General features: G+C 38.5%; 1 protein-coding gene across 2 annotated transcripts in view; it reads right to left on the bottom strand.

Moving 5' to 3' along the window:
* Window positions 1-957: 957 nt before the first annotated feature.
* The window catches only part of CUL5 (cullin 5), a 34209-nt gene continuing 16847 nt past the window's right edge, over window positions 958-18319 (bottom strand). For both annotated transcript variants that reach the window (XM_081860306.1, XM_081860307.1), the window contains 11 exons: window positions 17020-17150; window positions 15514-15621; window positions 14092-14156; window positions 12960-13092; window positions 11245-11376; window positions 9673-9796; window positions 9338-9513; window positions 9052-9213; window positions 7457-7575; window positions 6568-6691; window positions 958-4420 (listed from right to left, as the gene is read on the bottom strand). In XM_081860306.1, coding sequence (XP_081716432.1) covers window positions 4226-4420; window positions 6568-6691; window positions 7457-7575; window positions 9052-9213; window positions 9338-9513; window positions 9673-9796; window positions 11245-11376; window positions 12960-13092; window positions 14092-14156; window positions 15514-15621; window positions 17020-17150 — 1469 coding nt within the window. In that variant the 3' untranslated portion in view covers window positions 958-4225. The remainder of the gene's footprint in view (window positions 4421-6567; window positions 6692-7456; window positions 7576-9051; window positions 9214-9337; window positions 9514-9672; window positions 9797-11244; window positions 11377-12959; window positions 13093-14091; window positions 14157-15513; window positions 15622-17019; window positions 17151-18319) is intronic.

The raw sequence follows: 18319 nt of genomic DNA, 5'->3' as shown, positions 1-18319 counted from the left end.
GTAAGCAGCACTAAATAGAGGTGGGAAAGTATTGATTTTTAATAGCAACTTGCAATCCAAATCTTCTAGTTTAAAATTTCAATTACTTTGCCCTACTATAAGGTTTACATAGAGAGCTTGTACTAAAAAGGTAGTAAACTTCTGTTACATAGAAAGAACTGATAATTAGGTGCTGTGGATTTGGATCAGATTATATTGCTGCACTCCTGTCTGGCAAGGCAGTTGTACATGCCATGCATATAGCCAATACAAATGCATATCCCTGTAACAATGCTCAGACACAGGTCCCTTGGAACCTATGTGGTGTTAAATGCTGATAAAAACACTTATTCATACCTTGGACTAGCTTGGGTTTGGATTTCAAAACAACTGATGGTAGTCTAGTAACCCTAATGGACTGTGTTTCATTCCCATTTTCAAAAGGTTCTGAAGATAACACCAAAAATATTTTGTGGTTTTTTATAATATTTTATATTACATTTTTATTTTGCAAGAAAATAAATTATACAACTTAAAAAATAAAATCCAAAAATTAAGCAGTACATCAAAATAGTTCAGCCGGACTGCCATACAAGAAGAAACTGTCAAAATTGTACAGCATTATTTCAGTATGTAGTGGCACACATTCAAAACTGTAAATAACCATATGTAGAAGGATATTACAACCTAGGAAACTCATGTTTGCGCTGCACTCCAGGCTACATATAGTCTATTAAAACAGGAAAGCTCTTGTGTATTGTTTTATTTCACAAATATGACCTTGAATTTACAAAGATAGGATCCCAGCCAGTTCCATGAAAATAGAAAATAGTTTTGCGCTTAAGATACCAAATCTTTCCATGAAGCTATCAAATATTTCTCTCAGCTGCATTTTTAAAATTTGTACCTTTTACAACGGATACTGTAATGCAAATAAATCCAAAGTATTCAACTACCCGGGCCATGTTACTTTCTTTCCCCCCAAAAGGGGGAAGCCACCACTCAAACTTAAGTTAAACTTCACTATGCTCCAACAACAGCTTTGAACAAATGAATAGGTAGAAAACAAGGGACACCAGTAGGATAAAGGGGGGAAATGGAAGACTTCAAAATTAAGTATGAGCCTCATATGTTGTGACAAAAGTTTTTTTGTTTTTTTTTAACAGCTATGTTTAAAATCAATGCAACCTACATTATTTTTCACATCTAGAGTATTACTTAATACAAACCACAATGGCAGTGCTTGTGGCAACATACATTTTTTAGAAGCAGCACCTCTTTATGCTAGGTCTTTGGAGAAAAATATCCAAAGCTAAAAATCAAGCTTTAAAAGTGCCATGTTGCCATATTGCAATGACTGATGATTCAGTTCATTCTTGGATTTGGATGTTTTCCTATTTCTCCATACATTTTTAAACCAGTTTGTTTCTCTTCCTGATAAGCTTTAGCCTTAAGGGCATCTTGGTGAAAAGCATCCTGACAAGAGAACGCTAAATGTGATTCTGCAGCTGTAAGGAAATTGCTGGTGTGATTTTTCAGATTCAGTGTTTTACATGACATCCTGATCCAATGTACACAAAAAGAAAAGAAAAAAAAACTGAACAAAGTTATAGGCACATTGTCCGTTGTAATTCCCCTGGTCCTAGAAACATTTAGGTACCTTATGTAAGAAATAGCCGTAAGAGATGGAGACGCAAGGGCACTGTGAATTTTGCTGCTATGTAAATGAGCAAGACAGACTCTCACTGGCAAGATCCAAACAGCCTCATGTGATCCTTAAAGTGCTTCTGCATGTGGATGGGTTTTCTGAGGGTTTTTTCTTTTCTTTTTCTTTTTGGCAATTTTCCTTTTGAAGTACAGGCCACTGTACTGCACTCTTTTTAGGGAGAACAAGGGGCTGATGGGAGGGCTTTATGAATAGTCACAAATGAAGTCCATGGTGGTCATTTACATCCTAGCCACTAATTCCAAAGTATTTGCACTGCTAGGAATAAAAATAGGGAAAGGAATATTTTTTGACAATCAGGCTACTAGTGTCTGAACGATACCAAGAAATTAAATATGACGTTTAAAGCTGGTTTTATATTTAATGTGTCATGCCTACTGCCTCCAATACAAATTAATGGGAAGCATACAGTTCAAAAGCACTCTCATCAAAGTATTCAAGAAATATGTACAAATATTTTAAAAAATTACTTGCCCTTTTCTACCCATTTCCAAACCAACTTCCAAACCAAATGCAGTTTTAGAAACCCTGTAGCATGTAGACTTCTGGGGGATCAATTTTAGTTGTCTTTCCCTTTAACAAGGAGTGCTTGACAAGTATGTAAAACTTTTTTTTTTATTCTTGCCCATAAAATTTTGATGCTGAAATTCAACAATTCTATGTTAACTTGGAAGTTAACTTTATGTCAACTCTATGTTAATTTTTTAAAAATATTATCCTCTGATCCACAATAAAAATGTGCACATTAAGTGCAGAAAGTGAGGTTTTTAAATCACTGCCTGTTTTCATCTGCCACTTTTGCATTTCCATGCACATTTGTCAGTCTCTGCCATTCCAAAGCACATACAGTTCCCCACCCACAATGGTATGTTATTTATGATCACTTAAGGGCGCCAGTACCAACCTCTGTCTGTGGATGGGTAGACTACCTTTGGAGCCCCATTATAGGTAAAATACAGCAACCATTTCCAATTTCACTCTGCCCACACAGCTATCTGTTACTATTTCACTTTCCAACCTGTAAGCATAATCACTAACTTTTAAGAAGGAAAGACAATTGCTCTAGACTGCTAAAAGTTTAAAGGCCATTTTGCAACATTGCTTTCCCCAGGCATAACGTTTAGGAATAGGGTATGGTAAAAGCTGAACTGGCGTTAGGTAATTTCCCCCACACACACTAGTAATGCTGAGGCAGGAAGCTCGACTCTTCACGGACATTTTAAAGCAGCTGGAGACTTGGCAGTTAACTCTGAAAATGACTAGCATCTGCTGTGGTGTAACAGTTCTCTTGCCCTCAGTAAAGCACTCTTTAGCCCTAAGCCTTAATGTGCATTGCTTTAAGTCTCTGGAAGATTTTTATCAAGGGAAAGGGGGGGGGATGAGCACATTCCACCCGTGGGGGCTCCTACTCACTGAAACAAATGGAGGCCCGGTGGCAGCATTTTTTTCTTTTTCGTAGAACAGTCAGATTTATGACAATCTGTCAGCATATATATGTGGAGCTGGTCTAGGAGGTCAAAGAATTATCTTATTCCACACAGTTGATCCCCCCACCCCACCCCCCGCCAGAGTAGAACTGTATTAAAAAAAATGTAACATTTAGAGATTTTCAAATAAATAATCAAGGAAGAAATATATAGGGATTGTCAAAATGTTAATTCCTATTTTGGATAAGTTGTGCACTGGCTATTTTTAATGCATTCAGATTTACGCAAGCATACTATATTAAATGTACAAAGAGATACACTTAATATTTCATTTTGTTTCACCATAAACAGATCCATCCATGAAACATAGTTCTTAAGGGTGAAGCCATAATCAAGAGAAAGCAACATCTCTTATTTTAAAAAGGAGGGGAATGAAGTCATCTGTCCAAGAAACAAATGTTTACCCAAGTTTTGTAAAGAAAAGTGACAAACAGGATATCCTGCTTAACATCACTTGTGTCTCAGTATCCAAATTCAGTTATACTGAAGCACTTTGCTTGAGCCCAAAGATAAATATGTATCTTCAGCTGTGATGCTATTTGTGTCTTGCTCAAATATTGTACATAAAAATGGATCAAAAGGAGGCTGTTGATCCAAAACACAAAGTGTGAACTGCTACATCTAGTCCTACTCGCTGCTTTCTTTAAAATGTGACAACCCTCAGTGCATGGGTTTTGAAGATATTTTCCTTGTGCAAGGTACTGTTCATCTAGAAACCCCAAATCTGTTCTCTTCCAGGTGGGTACAATGGAAATCTAAAAAAATATCACAACGGGCTCTCAATGAATGCAAAGTTTCCCCACAAAAACAGCATGCTGTTAAAAACCTGTGCAACATGAAGGGAACGCCATCATGCTAGCTGAAAAAAAAGGTTGGCAAAACAAAGTCCTCTGGTAAGGTAAGGCAGGGATTTGAATATGTAATGCAAGTCAAACAAGTCCTTTCTCAGCACAGTTCATTTTCTTGTAGTTGTCTGCTCAAGCCATCTCCAATGCACATTTCCTTGGCATCTTCCAGTAAGAGAGTCTTCAAGCTATGCCATGTATATAAAAGTGTTGATATCTGATTCATCTCTTCTGATATATTTGTGTTCTATAAGCCATTCAATCTGCTCTTTTATCATTTTCTTCTGTGGCAAGAACATGTTCTTTAATATCTCTACTAGTTCAGTCTGAAGCTGAGCATTAGTAATTTTCTTCCTCATTTTCATTATTTGGATGATAGCCTCCTAAGCAAGGAAAAAAGGTAAGAAAAAGCACTTTGGGTGTCTGTTGTACAAGGTTAACAAACCAAATCTATTTAACTGGTTGGCAGAGAAGACAGTCAATTTCACAAGCATCACTTCGTAAATCACAGAATTTTGAAGACTAGGGCTACCTATTATACTAACTGAAAAGAACAGCCAACTTAGCTTAAGACACACCCCTCATTTTAGATCTGTACTTACCAGCTTAGTTGAATTCACATGGACTGCTTTAGCAACACAGTAAGCAATTATTTATTTGTTTACCTTTATCTGCTTATATTTAAAAACATTCCTAATGTTAAGCAAATATTTAAAAATCTCTTAAGCAGCATACAAATATACATAAACGATAATAACAACAAAACAATGTAACAGAGATCTTCAGATATTGCCTTCAGAGTTGCTAGACACATAGTCACAGCAACCAAGAGAGGAAAACATTTTGTACTAACACAAGACAAAGTTGCAACTATGCTGGTAAAAGTGAAGGTCAAACAAGGTTCTACCATTTTATTTTAATATGATAAGAGCCTATTGCTTTCGAAAACTGCAGTGGTATGAGTAATGGCAGAGGGCAGTTTGTGAGAATAACACTTAGCCTCTCTAAGCTAACATATTACATATATGCATACTGGAGAGGATCGTGTAAGTTATGAATTTTCAGCTAAAAGATTTGGGACTAAGTTTGTCATTATTAAGCAGGCTCAGACATTCACCCTGAAAGCTAAGTTCTTTGAAGTTGTAGGGCATGGGGCTCAGCATCTCATGAATGCTACTGCATGTGAGCCAGGGGTTTGAAACTACCAACGTATGGTCAAACAGGACAGAAATTAATAATAATAATAATAATAATAATAATAATAATAATAATAATAATTTATTATTTATACCCCGCCCACTCTGGGCGGCTTCCATAAAAACCAAAAATACAGTAAGATATCACACGTTAAAAACTTCCCTGAACAGGGCTGCCTTAAGATGTCTTCTGAATGTCAAGTAGTTGTTTATCGCTTTGACATCTGCTGGAAGGGCGTTCCACAGGGCGGGCGCCACTACCGAGAAGGCCCTCTGCCTGGTTCCCTGTAGCTTTGCTTCTCGCAATGAGGGAACCGCCAGAAGGCCCTTGGCGCTGGACCTCAGCGTCCGGGCAGAATGATGGGGGTGGAGACGCTCCTTCAGGTATACTGGACCGAGGCCGTTTAGGGCTTTAAAGGTCAGCACCAACACTTTGAATTGTGCTCGGAAACATACTGGGAGCCAATGTAGGTCTTTCAAGACCGGTGTTATATGGTCTCGGCGGCCGCTCCCAGTCACCAGTCTAGCTGCCGCATTCTGGATTAGTTGTAGTTTCCGAGTCACCTTCAAAGGTAGCCCCACGTAGAGTGCACTGCAGTAGTCCAATTAATTAAACAAAGCACACACTTTGCCACTGGGCAGCAGTGAGTGCACATTCCCAAGGCCCTGGGACACAACACACACAGATTTCTGCTAGGGTGACTCTACAAATCAACCTGTTGTGTCAGTGTGGCACTACCAAGGTTACATAGTTTTGATGACACATTTAGGTATGAATGCTGACTTTGAAATTTCAGAAAGCATGGATGACACTCTTCCAAGCATATCTTGGAATGACAAGAATGTTTCCTTTTTATTTCTATTAACACCGAAGTAGCTGAATTCTGCATACCATATCCCCATTTGTATGCCAATGGAAACGCATAAAACACACAGTCCTAGTCATGATGGACCCGCAGCAATTTTGCAACTCAGTCCCTGTTCCTATGTTGTGAATAAGAAAATTTGCTTCTGTTCATGTTGCCCCTTGCGGCTTTGCACCTGTGTAGCCTGGTGCAAAGCAGATTTTCACCCGCCTGTATTGTGGAGCCCTTTTGATCACAAAGTCAGATAGTTAAACATGAATTTCCACATCCTACAGTGACAGATCTACTCTTCATTTAATTAGATACACTGTAAAGGAAGGCAAAAACAAGCTGTCAGGTACTGAAGCACTTTAGACTTCAAGAGCATACAGAGAGATCATACTTGTAGTAGTGTAAAAAAAATAAATCACAGAGTTGAACAGTTAGAAAACTGAATCAAAGCCAGAAGGTTATATAGGATTAACGTACCTGCGTCCGTAATATTCTTAACTGGACTATCCCTTCATTTTCCTCTTCTCGCATTCTCTCTGTAGTTAATTGAAGTCTACCAATTAGGTTTATCTTACCTCTCTTTTGAACTTTTGCATTTTTTCTGAAATAATTAAGAATGAGATGAAGCAAAATATATAGGATATGCAAGATGCTTTCACTGCTTAGTCCTAATCCAAAGAGACTCTCCAAGATTTCAGGCAAAGCTATTTCTGAGTGCTAATGCTCATCAACCTTTATTATGATTAGGATTATCATAATTACAATTACCTGCCCTTCACCCTAAGGTCCCAAGGCAGGTGACAATTAAACCACAACACAAATATTAAAACACAATCATTACACAATGCTAAGAACAATTCAAAACAAATTTAAAACTTACAAAAATATGAGGGGTCCTAAAAAGGTGCATCTCAAGTGTCAAAAACAAGGGTGAAAATGTACATTTAATTGGGGGCACTGGGGACTCAACCAAAGTGTTGTATTCTACCACTATAAATACAGGTATCTCCCCACTTGCAGGTGTTCAACCCGTGCGTATACACATCAGCAAGATTAGTTGTAACTTGCAAAAATGAAGAATATTTATTACAAAATTCTGACCTCTACAAAAGGACTTGGTTAAACATGTTTGCCAAGTACATCATGAAAAACATCAAGAATGAAAACATTTTAATTTCTGCCTATAAGTAGGAGATAAGATATAAGAACACTTCAAACCTGATAGGCCAATGCCAAAACATTCAGTCTCAATTAACTGCGAAAATGTCAACCATTTTAAGTTTTGCTCTGGTATGATCCATCTGCAAAATGAAATCTAAGTATTGTTGGACCAAAAATTGTCCTTCATCTTCTACAAAGCACTTACATTAAGCTGAACTCCTGGTTCACTGAGAAGAGGGTTCCTTCAGTAAAGTCTTTGGGTGAGTTGACTTGAGGTTCATATGACAAAACCTGACGTTTCAACTTTGGAAATGCTACAAGCGACTGTTGAGAAGAAAGGTGAGAGTGAGTGAGTGAGTGAGTGAGTGAGTGAGTGAGTGAGTGAAATACACACCATGAAAATAAGCTTTCAGGTGAAATTTGGGCAAATCCACAGTATTTTGTCATGCTATCTGTTTGCTAGATACAAGCAGCAGAGAAATCCTGCTTTATTTTAACTAGCTGCTAAAACGGAACAATTCTTATACACATTCTCGTAGTAGGCAAAGCAACTGTGAACAATGGAATGATGAAAGGTAAATAACAAACAAATACTTTTAATAAAGCTATCCCTAACTCTTTGACAACACCCTTAGCAAAAAGAAAGTATAAAAGTCGCTCTTGCACCAAACTGAGTTATTAAAAACTTATGGGTTGTATCCAGCCTTGTTATTTAGCTGATGGCAAGACTTTGGTTAAGGCTTGGTTCTGTCACTGAAATGTAGAGGGAATAAATTTATTCACAGAAAGAGAATTAAGAGTCAGAGCGAATGTAAAAAGTAGGTGATGTCTGCATATCTGGACAACTTTTTCTGGAGCAGTGATTGCATAAGCAACCATAACAGACTGCCCACCCCCAACCATACAAAAAAGCCCTGGAGAAAAGTCCATCTCCAACTGCTGCACAGAGCCAATATTACTTGGCAAGTTGTAATCATGTTTAGCTACCAGCAGATGAAATACACACCTGACCACTTTTTCATCACTATGTTGGAACTGTGAGATATAGCTTCCCTTCCCCCTTACACTGAGAACAAGCTGTTTTGATCAAAAACATATGAATCATCATCAATAATTCTAACCATAAAAAGGCAGTATAAAAATAAGACAGGAAGTATGACGACTCTTAAAGTTCAACAACATTCATAGCTACAGTATTCTCTCTCGCCTCTTCATTAACTGTTGCCCAACTAACTTACAAATTTCGTATAAGTTTTTATTTGTTTTGGTCTATTCTATTGTGGTTTTAACTTTCTGGGTGTTTTAAGTTATGGTTGTAAATATTTTAGTGATAAATGTTATGACATAAACAAACAAACTGTCCTGGAAACAGAAGAGGGAGGGAGGGAGGGAGGGAGGGAGGGAGGGAATCACAGACTTCAGCTGCTCTGTGTTCTGTCCTGCCACAGGGCCTACTGACACCAACTGCACTGTTCTGTTATTTGTTCTATTGTGATTTTATTAACGTATTTTGTTTTTACCCCTCAGTCACCTTGGAAGGGTGTGTATCCTTAATAGTGGAACATAAATAACAATAAATAGGAATTTACTTAACATTAAGACTACCAAACCAATTTCCCAGAAAAGATCATTCAGGAATTCTGCGCAATTATCACCATCTCAATATTATTAGGGTTTACTTTTAGGTGACTTGATTTTACTTAAAAAGCATAACAAATTGAGCTTTGTTTCAAAATTATCCACCCAACACTCACACCCTTGTCCTATAAATAAAATTAGTTTAAAAATCTGGGCACATACCCACAAAGTTCTCCTGAGCTCAGCATCAGGGAGTTCTGTTGCCAGTTTAAGGTTTTCAAAGCTGATCTTCTCTCGGGGTCTTTGGTTCCAGGCAAAAAGCACAGCCAGCTGAAACGTTGTTACCTCCAAGTCATACTGGCCAACTTCATTCTTAAAAGTTATCTGTTAAAGAGACCAAAAATTATCCATGAACTGTACTTAAGTACAGACTTGTCTCCAGCTCAGCAAGACCAAGTACATATTTAAAAAAATACAAAACAGAAGTGACTGGCACATGCATACATACAATTCCATTGGACATAAGGTGATGCCAGTGAAGTTTCCTGCCGCTGTGGTTCTTTTTGTAGAACTCTTCCACCTCAGGGATGAGATCTTCTAATTCCGTGGGCAGCGATACAAAAACCTTTTCAGAACTTCTGGACCAGGCCCCAGCATTCAAAATTTTGATATTCACAGAATCCGCTGTACAAACAAAAACACAGATGAATTCCAAATCAGAATGTAAGTCACACAGAGCTAACAGCAAAACATCTCTGACAGGTTAGCACAATAAAGAAACTGACTCTTTTCATGCTGGAGTTAAGCAGCATCATTCTATGTAACATAGGAAAACAAGGGTACCTGGTAGGGCCAGCTTATTATTTTTGTGCATTTCCTTGAAAGCCTGGTTCAAATCTTCAGATACTTTGATATCCTGGAACATTCTCGCCAGCTTATTTACATAATCTGCTGGCATACCTACTTCCTGCATAAAGAGATGGCAAATTAAATGTAGGCACAATAGGATCTTTAAAAGGAAGGGGTTGTACTGCACAGTAGCATTGTATTTTTCAAATGTAGTTAATTCAAAAGGTATAACCCGAATAGACAATATACACATCTGCCCCCCCACCAGTGCTTAACAGCTACACAGGCCTATCAGATAATGGAAAACCAGATGGTCTCAAGTGGGATGAAGCAGCATGTTGATAAATGTAAATCTGGAAAACGCCAGCTAGTATGGCCTTAGTAACTGCTACATTTGGCAATGTCCAATGATCAGCTCTGCACATCTAACACAGCAAGTCTGAAAATGTCTGTTATGTGAGTTGCATAGCTATATAAAAACAGTTAGGGCTCTATTTCCCCTCCATCAAGTTTCTTGGGGTTGGATACCATCGTGATGCAATTTGTTTACCTACAAATGACTTGGCCAGAAACAAGAGTTTAGCCTCCAGTCCCATTATATAGGCAGACATTCTTTCTTTCAGGAAATGAGTAACTCTGCAAGCCTCCAGGGAGATTGCCCCCAAAGTTCCTGCATCAGTCAAAAGTCTTCCAAGGTGTTAACTCACTTACTGAAGGAAGGGGTGCCTACTAACTTCTTGAGGGAGGGGGAAACAAACTCTCATATGAGATGCACCTGCCTAGAAAAGAGAGCCATGCAATGCTCACAGAGTCCCATGGAGAGGACTGGCAGTGGCTGGAGCTAATGTAAGGGCCATCACTTGGCCATCATGTATATAAATAGCTGTTATATCATCATAAAGAACTTATATCATCATAAGGAACTTAATCTAATTAAATTATGAGTCCTGTGGCTTATTCTGAGAGATTTTGTTTTACAGAAAATACTGTAAGCCTAAGTCTTATGAAACTAAGTCAACTAGGTCTAAGTCAATATTTTAATTTTTTAAAATACTTAATTTTAAACATAAAGGCCTATCCTAAGAAGGGAATTCAATAGCACACATCCAATTTGCAGTGCTGAAAAGATACTAATAGATAGACCATGGGTAGGCAAACTAAGGCCCGGGGGCCAGACCCAGCCCAATCGCCTTCTAAATGTGGCCCGCAGATGGTCCGGGAATCAGCGTGTTTTTACATGAGTAGAATGTGTCCTTTTATTTTAAATGCATCTCTGGGTTATATGTGGAGCCTGCCTGGTGTTTTCACATGAGTAGAATGTATGCTTTTATTTAAAATGCATCTCTGGGTTATTTGTGGGGCATAGGAATTTGTTCATTTTTCCCCCTTCAAAATATAGTCCGGCCCCCCACAAGGTTTGAGGGACAGTGGACCGGCCCCCTGCTGAAAAGTTTGCTGACCCCTGAAGTAGACCCTCGATAATTTATATTTAAAACATTAATATTTGCCCTTTTTAATCAACAAACTTTGAAGAATAATAAAAACATTAGGATTTGAGATACTTACTCTCAGCCATTCTACCATATTCTCTTCTATTTCACTATCTGCTGATATATCCAATATAAGACGTCTTGTTAAATGAGCTTTGTGGTATCTCATGAAAACATCTTTGTTCTGCACATACTTGAGCACCAATAGCTGTTTAAAAAAAGCATTAGACTAGTTTCAGTGGTTGCTACTAACATCTATTGTTACTGCACAGCTGAGCCAGGAGGTGGCAAGCTCATTCTCCCAAATTGATCTTTCAGCAGTCATGCTCTATGAAATGACTACAGATACAATTATGTTCCTTCTCAAGCTATCACTGAGGAACAAATGTGGTTTAACAACACAGTTTCACTTTTAATTGAAACGTTCTGCATTTCTCCCTTTTGATCACAGCAGTATCTGATTCTGCAAAAAACCACACAGTAGCATTCAGAGATTAGTGTGCAATAAAAAGGTAAAGGACCCCTGACAGTTAAGTCCAGTTGCGAACGACTCTGGAGTTACAGCGCTCATCTCACTTTACTGGCCGATGGAGCTGGCATTTGTTCGCAGACAGTTTTTCCAGGTCATGTGGCCAGCATGACTAAGCCACCTCTGGCGAAACCAGAGCAGCACATGAAAACGCCGTTTACCTTCCCGCCGGAGCGGTACCTATTTATCTACTTGCACTTTGACGTGCTTTCAAACTGCTAGGTTTGCAGGAACTGGGACCAAGCAACAGGAGCTCACCCCGTCACGGGGATTCGAACCGCCGACCTTCCGATCGGCAAGCCCTAGGCTCAGTGGTTTAGACCACAGTGCCACCCACGTCCCTCAGTGTGCAATACAGTGTGCTTAAATTTTTCTAAAACAAAAGGTACCAGGGCTCAAACACAACAGTACATGGGGACTCTTTAGCTTCCTTCTCACATTTTTAAAAATTACTATTATTATTATTATTATTATTATTATTATTATTATTATTATTATTATTATTTTGTATGCCACTCTTAACGCAAAGATCACAGGACAGTTCACAATATAAAAATACAAAGTGAGGTGGGGGGGAACATAATAAAACAGAAACAAACTAATAACTCCCCCCCCCCCGAAATAATAAGGCAAAGTGTGTTGAAAGGGGTTGTGGGTTGGATGATGCCAAACTTTTAGAACCTCAAAATGCACAGCTGCTCCTGGCCTCACAATCCACATATTGGCATTGACACTAGGGGCAGGAAAGTTTTTCTGCAGTAACCTCCACAACTAGAGGCTGCCCTGAGCCCTCAAACTCCGTGCAATCAGAGTTCCAGGGATTTTGTGTGCAAATGCTTCTTTGAACCAATGTCTCTGCTAATGAGAGGATGGCCAAGTGGGAGAAGCTGCTAGACATTGGGGCAGACCTAAAGGCACAATCCCACACGTTTTCAGTACATTTTGCATCTTCACACAAGTAATGCATGAAAAGAGGATTTTGTGAAAGGTCTGAACCCCCATCAGCCAACTTAAATTGCATGCAACTGTCAGTTAAGGAATAATACTTAATTGTGCATAAAAGTAAGATGCTACTCTCTGCACCCAGACAGCAACTAGATTAAGAACTGAACTATCGCGGCATTGAACTCCAATGACAGTCTCCCTCCCTGTTAATCCTGCTGTTTTTTTTTTTTTTTTTTTTGGAGTGATCAAAAGCAATTTTGCGGGGGATCACAATTGTATTCCCCCCCCCCCCGATAAAAACTGGAATGTGCACATACCACTTCTTTAAGCTTTGCTTCAATTTCTTCAGACGTTAGTTTTTTGCTTAGCGGTGTTTTTCTCAACAACATATCACAATAATTCGCAAGCAGCTCCGGGCACTTGGACTCTGGCTGTGTTTTCAGTCCAACACTAAACGAACATGAGAAGCAGATATCACAAAATTATACTGAGCAGCCCTCAATGTGAAGTTGCACACCATTATAGCGGGTCAGGCTTTTGCTAATAATTAAAAGGGGGAGGACACTTCAATAAAAAGGGCAAACATTTACACACTTTTCTTAAATTCCATTTGCTTCTTTTCCTTCCAAGGGTCTATATGTTATTTCACAGATGTAATTAAAACGGAGAATAGTAATTTGGGTAAATGAGTTAGCAGAAGGGACTGTACTCAGAAAGCCAGTGCATCATGGATGAGAGAAGATTCCAAGTTTGAAAGAATTATCAAAACAAACAGCTCCTCCTAACATCGCCATAAGCTGTGTGTGACTTAACCTCTGGGCCTACTATTAAATGAACAATCAGAAGTTACAATAGGGAGAATATACAGTACAAAAGCACCACAAGGCAGGCACTTTCATGGGACTCCTCTGAAGGTGGCTTCTTTGAGCCTCTAGATTAGAACAGTGTCAATTATGGTGGAAGGATTCAGAAATTTCAAGTGTTTCAAGTATTTAAAACAAAATAAAAAAATTCCTTCCAGTAGCACCTTAAAGACCAACTGAGTTAGTTCTAGGTATGAGCTTTCGTGTGCATGCACACTTCTTCAGATATCTGCATGCAGTATCTGAAGAAGTGTGCATGCACACGAAAGCTCATACCTAGAACTAACTCAGTTGGTCTTTAAGGTGCTACTGGAAGGAATTTTTTTATTTTGTTTTGACCATGGCAGACCAACACGGCTACCTATCTGTAACTCAAGTATTTAAACATAATGTGGCATTGCAACTTCTAGTAATTTGATGCTTACAATTATCTGTTTATGGTAAAGGACTGAATATACAATGTCGAGCATGGGAAAGATGGATGTAAGCCCAAGGTGGCCTGGAAAACCAACTTTATATAAGGAACTTGCCTAATTAACGTCAAAGAGAAGGCAATTAGATTCAAGCCAATATTCGAACAACTTACCCCTTCTGTTTCAATGGTAATTCAAGTTTAAATATTGTGGCATCGTTAACAACAGCTTTATATGCCTAAAATAAAATGAAAACATCCATTCAATTCTCAACACAGGAACAGATTCCAAAACCGACCATTCAAAATCTTCATCTTTCATTTCAGACATCACACAGGGCTGATTGCAAAGCTATGGTTTGGCCACTAAGAACTCCCTGAAGGTTCATGCGCTCCCTAGTTTCATTGCAGTATTAAGTTTGAAAGCTAAAGAGCATTAGTGGGAGCTGGCACCTATGCTTCGCTAACCAGGAACGAGAAGGGGGAATGCACATAGGTGGGTGGAGGTTAGGTGTGTGCAAGCATGCTGTCATGGAAAGGTTGGACACAGAAGAATGGTAGGAGGAACCAGCTGGATGACCCCCAAGGGAAGAAGGTTCAAAGCCTGGGTACTGGAGGTGGGTTGCCAATGGGTGGTCAGAGAGAAGACTGAAAGGAGTAGGTGTCAGAAGCTGAAGAGGTAACAGGGCTTAATGAGTGGGGGATGTCTGTAGCAGAGAGAAGTCCAGAATCAGAGCCAGAAGCTGCAGCAGGAGAGGGGGGTGAGAGAGGCCAAGAGGCAGAGGTGAGTCAGCCTGGTGAAAAAGCACAGGTGTTTCCCTCTCCTGCTGCGACAAGCTCCACTTCCGCTGGTCTCCCAGAACTAGGTGAGGCATAAGCAGGAAGAGCAAAAGCACAGGCCATGTCTTAATTTGCTTGAGGAAAACCCTGGAGAAGTGACTTAGGCAGCTGTGGACCTTCAGTCTCTGCAACTGTCTCCTGGGGCAAGACCTACTGAAGAAGAGCTGATGTGCTCATTTAGGCCTGGAAACCCTGTGCAGATCCTGCTTTTTTCTAATAGAGAGTTCACTTACTCTGGGTAACTTACTGCTGGCTCACTCCTGACACATGCAGGGTAATCCCAATTATTAAATCAGCCAAATATGATGTCTGAACTAGCTAAACTATTCATAGAAATGTAACAGTTTAACCTATTATTATATCATCATACCTTGTGATGGTATTCTCCAACATTTTATATACAGTTTATATTATTAGGACTTTCAATTCACTACTATTTCTATAATCATCTTAAGAAACCCCCGACTTAGATACTTGGGCAATATTGACATATCATGATTAATTAGGCATGTATAGCTGTGACAGTATCAAATGTAATTGTATTAAGTATATGATTGAAATCTTGCAATTACTTCTATATAGAGAATTCTTAAGATGACAGATGCCTAGTTATTATATTTTTCATTTACATCATGCAAGTCCCATAAGCATCAATAACAAATTGTAGACTTGAAACATGAAGTATGTCATTGTGTTTTAAAACACACAATATTAAAAACTAAAACAAATGGCCAACTGAATTAATAACAATCATACCTTATCTCTGGCAGTAAGAAATCTTGGGTCATCTTGAAAAGCTTCTTTAACCAGCTTGCTAAATCGATTAAATAATGTGAGCAATTGTTCTACATACTTTTCAGAATCCTAAAAATTGAAGAAGCAAAGCAACAAAAAATAAAAAGCCAAATCTGTGAGAAAAAATAGCACATTATTATTAATCAGTGGCACTGGTAAACTAAACCAATTTTCTGTGAATTACTTATTTTCATGGAGGGTATTGAGCTCAAAAGTAATTACTTTTGCTAGATTTTATGAAGCACATTACCAATTTTAAGTTCAAACAATTTATAAAAAGTTTTCTGAATTATATTCCTAAAACACATTTCTTGGAAGAACCTATATTCTACAGAAATTTCCGCTAAGTACAAACTGTTAGAGCAAAGGAACAAGAACTATTCAAAATATATTAAAAATGGAAATTGTTGAGTGTTAGTGGACAATCTGACAGATATCTAGTTACTGTCAGCTTTTTGATCCATCCCTTTTTATAGACTGGAAAAGTACACCAGGTGCTTCCAATAAAACTGTTTCATTTGAGGAAGATGTCCCAGTTCTTTAGAAGGTAGAGGTGACTTTACAGGCCACCATCAATTTCAGCTACTTTTCCTATTACAAAAAATACAATTTCACCCCAAGAAGTGATTCAGAAGTTATGCTAAACCAAAGACTGGCATTACGTGAATCACCAGCTAAAGGTTTGGGGCTTTGTGTGCCTAGTATGCATGGCAATTCACCTGGTTTGACACTAACCATGGTTTGGATGAAACTTGCTTACTAAGATTGGCCTCAAACAAGAACTGGAGGTAGGGAATTGCTGCACACAAAAGTTGGAGAGAACAAATGTACAAATCTAAGGCTTCTGACTGCTCATTCATATCACAACTGGGCAGTCCCTCAATGGCATGCTATGTGCTAACTCTAAATGCAGATTGGAAGGCAGAGCCATGGTTAATTTCTCTACCATTAAATCTGGTGCAGGGAATTTATCTTGCCAGCGTGGTGGCAGTTCTTTTAAGATCCCCACGTTCCAGGGATTTGGCTTGCTCTTAATTATGCTGATTGCTTTGAAGCAAAGTTTCAATTTGTAATAGAAATCTTTAATTGCTTAATAATGCCAATAAAATTAAAAGCTTGCAGTTTTATTTCATGAGATTTAAAAACCCCAATGATTTTAAGGAAGCAGCAATATTTCCCTACTGTATCTAGTAAACAGTCTGGTTTTCAATTCAATTTCACACATTCATTTCAAGATTTATTAGAGACTGTTCCTGGGCAAGGCAGGGACTGAAGTGGGAAGGAGCGTATCATACAGGATGTAGCTGCAAACATTTGGCTGCATGATTCCTTGGGCAGTAAAAAAAGGCAACCAACACTTTGGACACCTACTTCATACCAAACTGAGAATTAGTTTTGCAAAATATTCCTGATATATAGGGAAAGCTTTCTAAGGGTAAGGGATAAAGTCAAGAAACACCTACTTACAGTAGTAATAGTCTCAGCGGCTGCTACCATATCTGCTAATCCAGCACTAACGATATGTTCTTCCAAATCTTTTAACATAGGCTCTATTCCATTAGGAACTTTATCCATCAATGAAAACATTAGATGCAACTCTGAAGACAAAAAAAGTTGAAGAAGCCACAAGTCAATTCATCTGTAGCAAGGCACCTGGAAGCTTTATTTCAGAGAAACTTTATTCTGTGAACCGCCCTGAGACCTCCAGGTATAGGTCAGTATATATTATTATTATATATTATTATTATTATTATTATTATTATTATTATTATTATTATTTCTATAAATTGCAAGATGTTCGATTCATGCTCTCTTAATTGTAAAACACCCATCCACTTCACAAACTATCAGTGGAAATTCTATGAATAATGACTTGAGATTATCCAGTGGGTCTGTTCAGGCTTAACCTAGGCTCTGTACAAACCATGATGTGCAAATTGGAAGCCAGCCTTGAGAATGTACACTTTCTCCTCCATGAACCAATTTTCCCCTTTCCTTTCTAACATTAACCATAGTCTTCCATCACATACACACCATGGTTAATCAATACCAGGATCCTTGTAATCTAGGCTTTGAACTATGGTATATGTGTATATAAGCAGTATATAAATGTTGTGAAAATAAAGTAAAATAGGCTTGTTGGGAGAAGACAGAAGCACCCTGAGGCTCACAGCAATCAAAGCAGATGTGAAATATTTTTTAAAAATCTGTACGTACTGTATTAATAAAATACACTATAGTAAAGAAAGAATAAAAAGGAATATAGTGCTGATTTTAAATAGCCAAGCTCAACCTCTGACAGAACAAAGTAGGAAGTCTCTCATTATGCTACCACTGAGGTGGATGAAAGGAACTTACAGAACAGTAGTAGTCATGGCCCTTTTGGGCATGTGTGCTAAGATGGTGGTGAGCTGCCCACAGAAAACATTAGCCTAGCTCTAGAAGGCTTCAAAATAAGGCTCTGCACAGGCACAGTACCGATAAATGGGACTGCACTGGGACCATGAAAGAGAACTATAGTTAACCCTTGGAAGAGAAGAAAAGAGAAACTACCTTGAGTGCCATCAGGGGGAAAGGCGGGGAATGAAGGAATGAAGGAATAAAATAAATAAAAGGAAGAGAAGGCAAGAGAAAGAATGCATCCTCAAGGAGGACTCCTGATTTGCTGCCTACAGTCAGCCAGGTTCAGCATTACGTTTTATGTAAACCACTCAGAGGTTTTTAAGAATAAGCAGTATATAATTCAAATTAAGTATGTAAAACATAT

This window comes from Podarcis erhardii, assembly GCF_964252035.2.
Source record: "Podarcis erhardii genome assembly, chromosome: 4".
NCBI classification, from domain to species: Eukaryota; Metazoa; Chordata; class Lepidosauria; order Squamata; family Lacertidae; genus Podarcis; species Podarcis erhardii.
The sequence above is the reverse complement of the archived record's forward strand: the minus strand, read 5'-3'. Positions and strand labels throughout refer to the sequence as shown.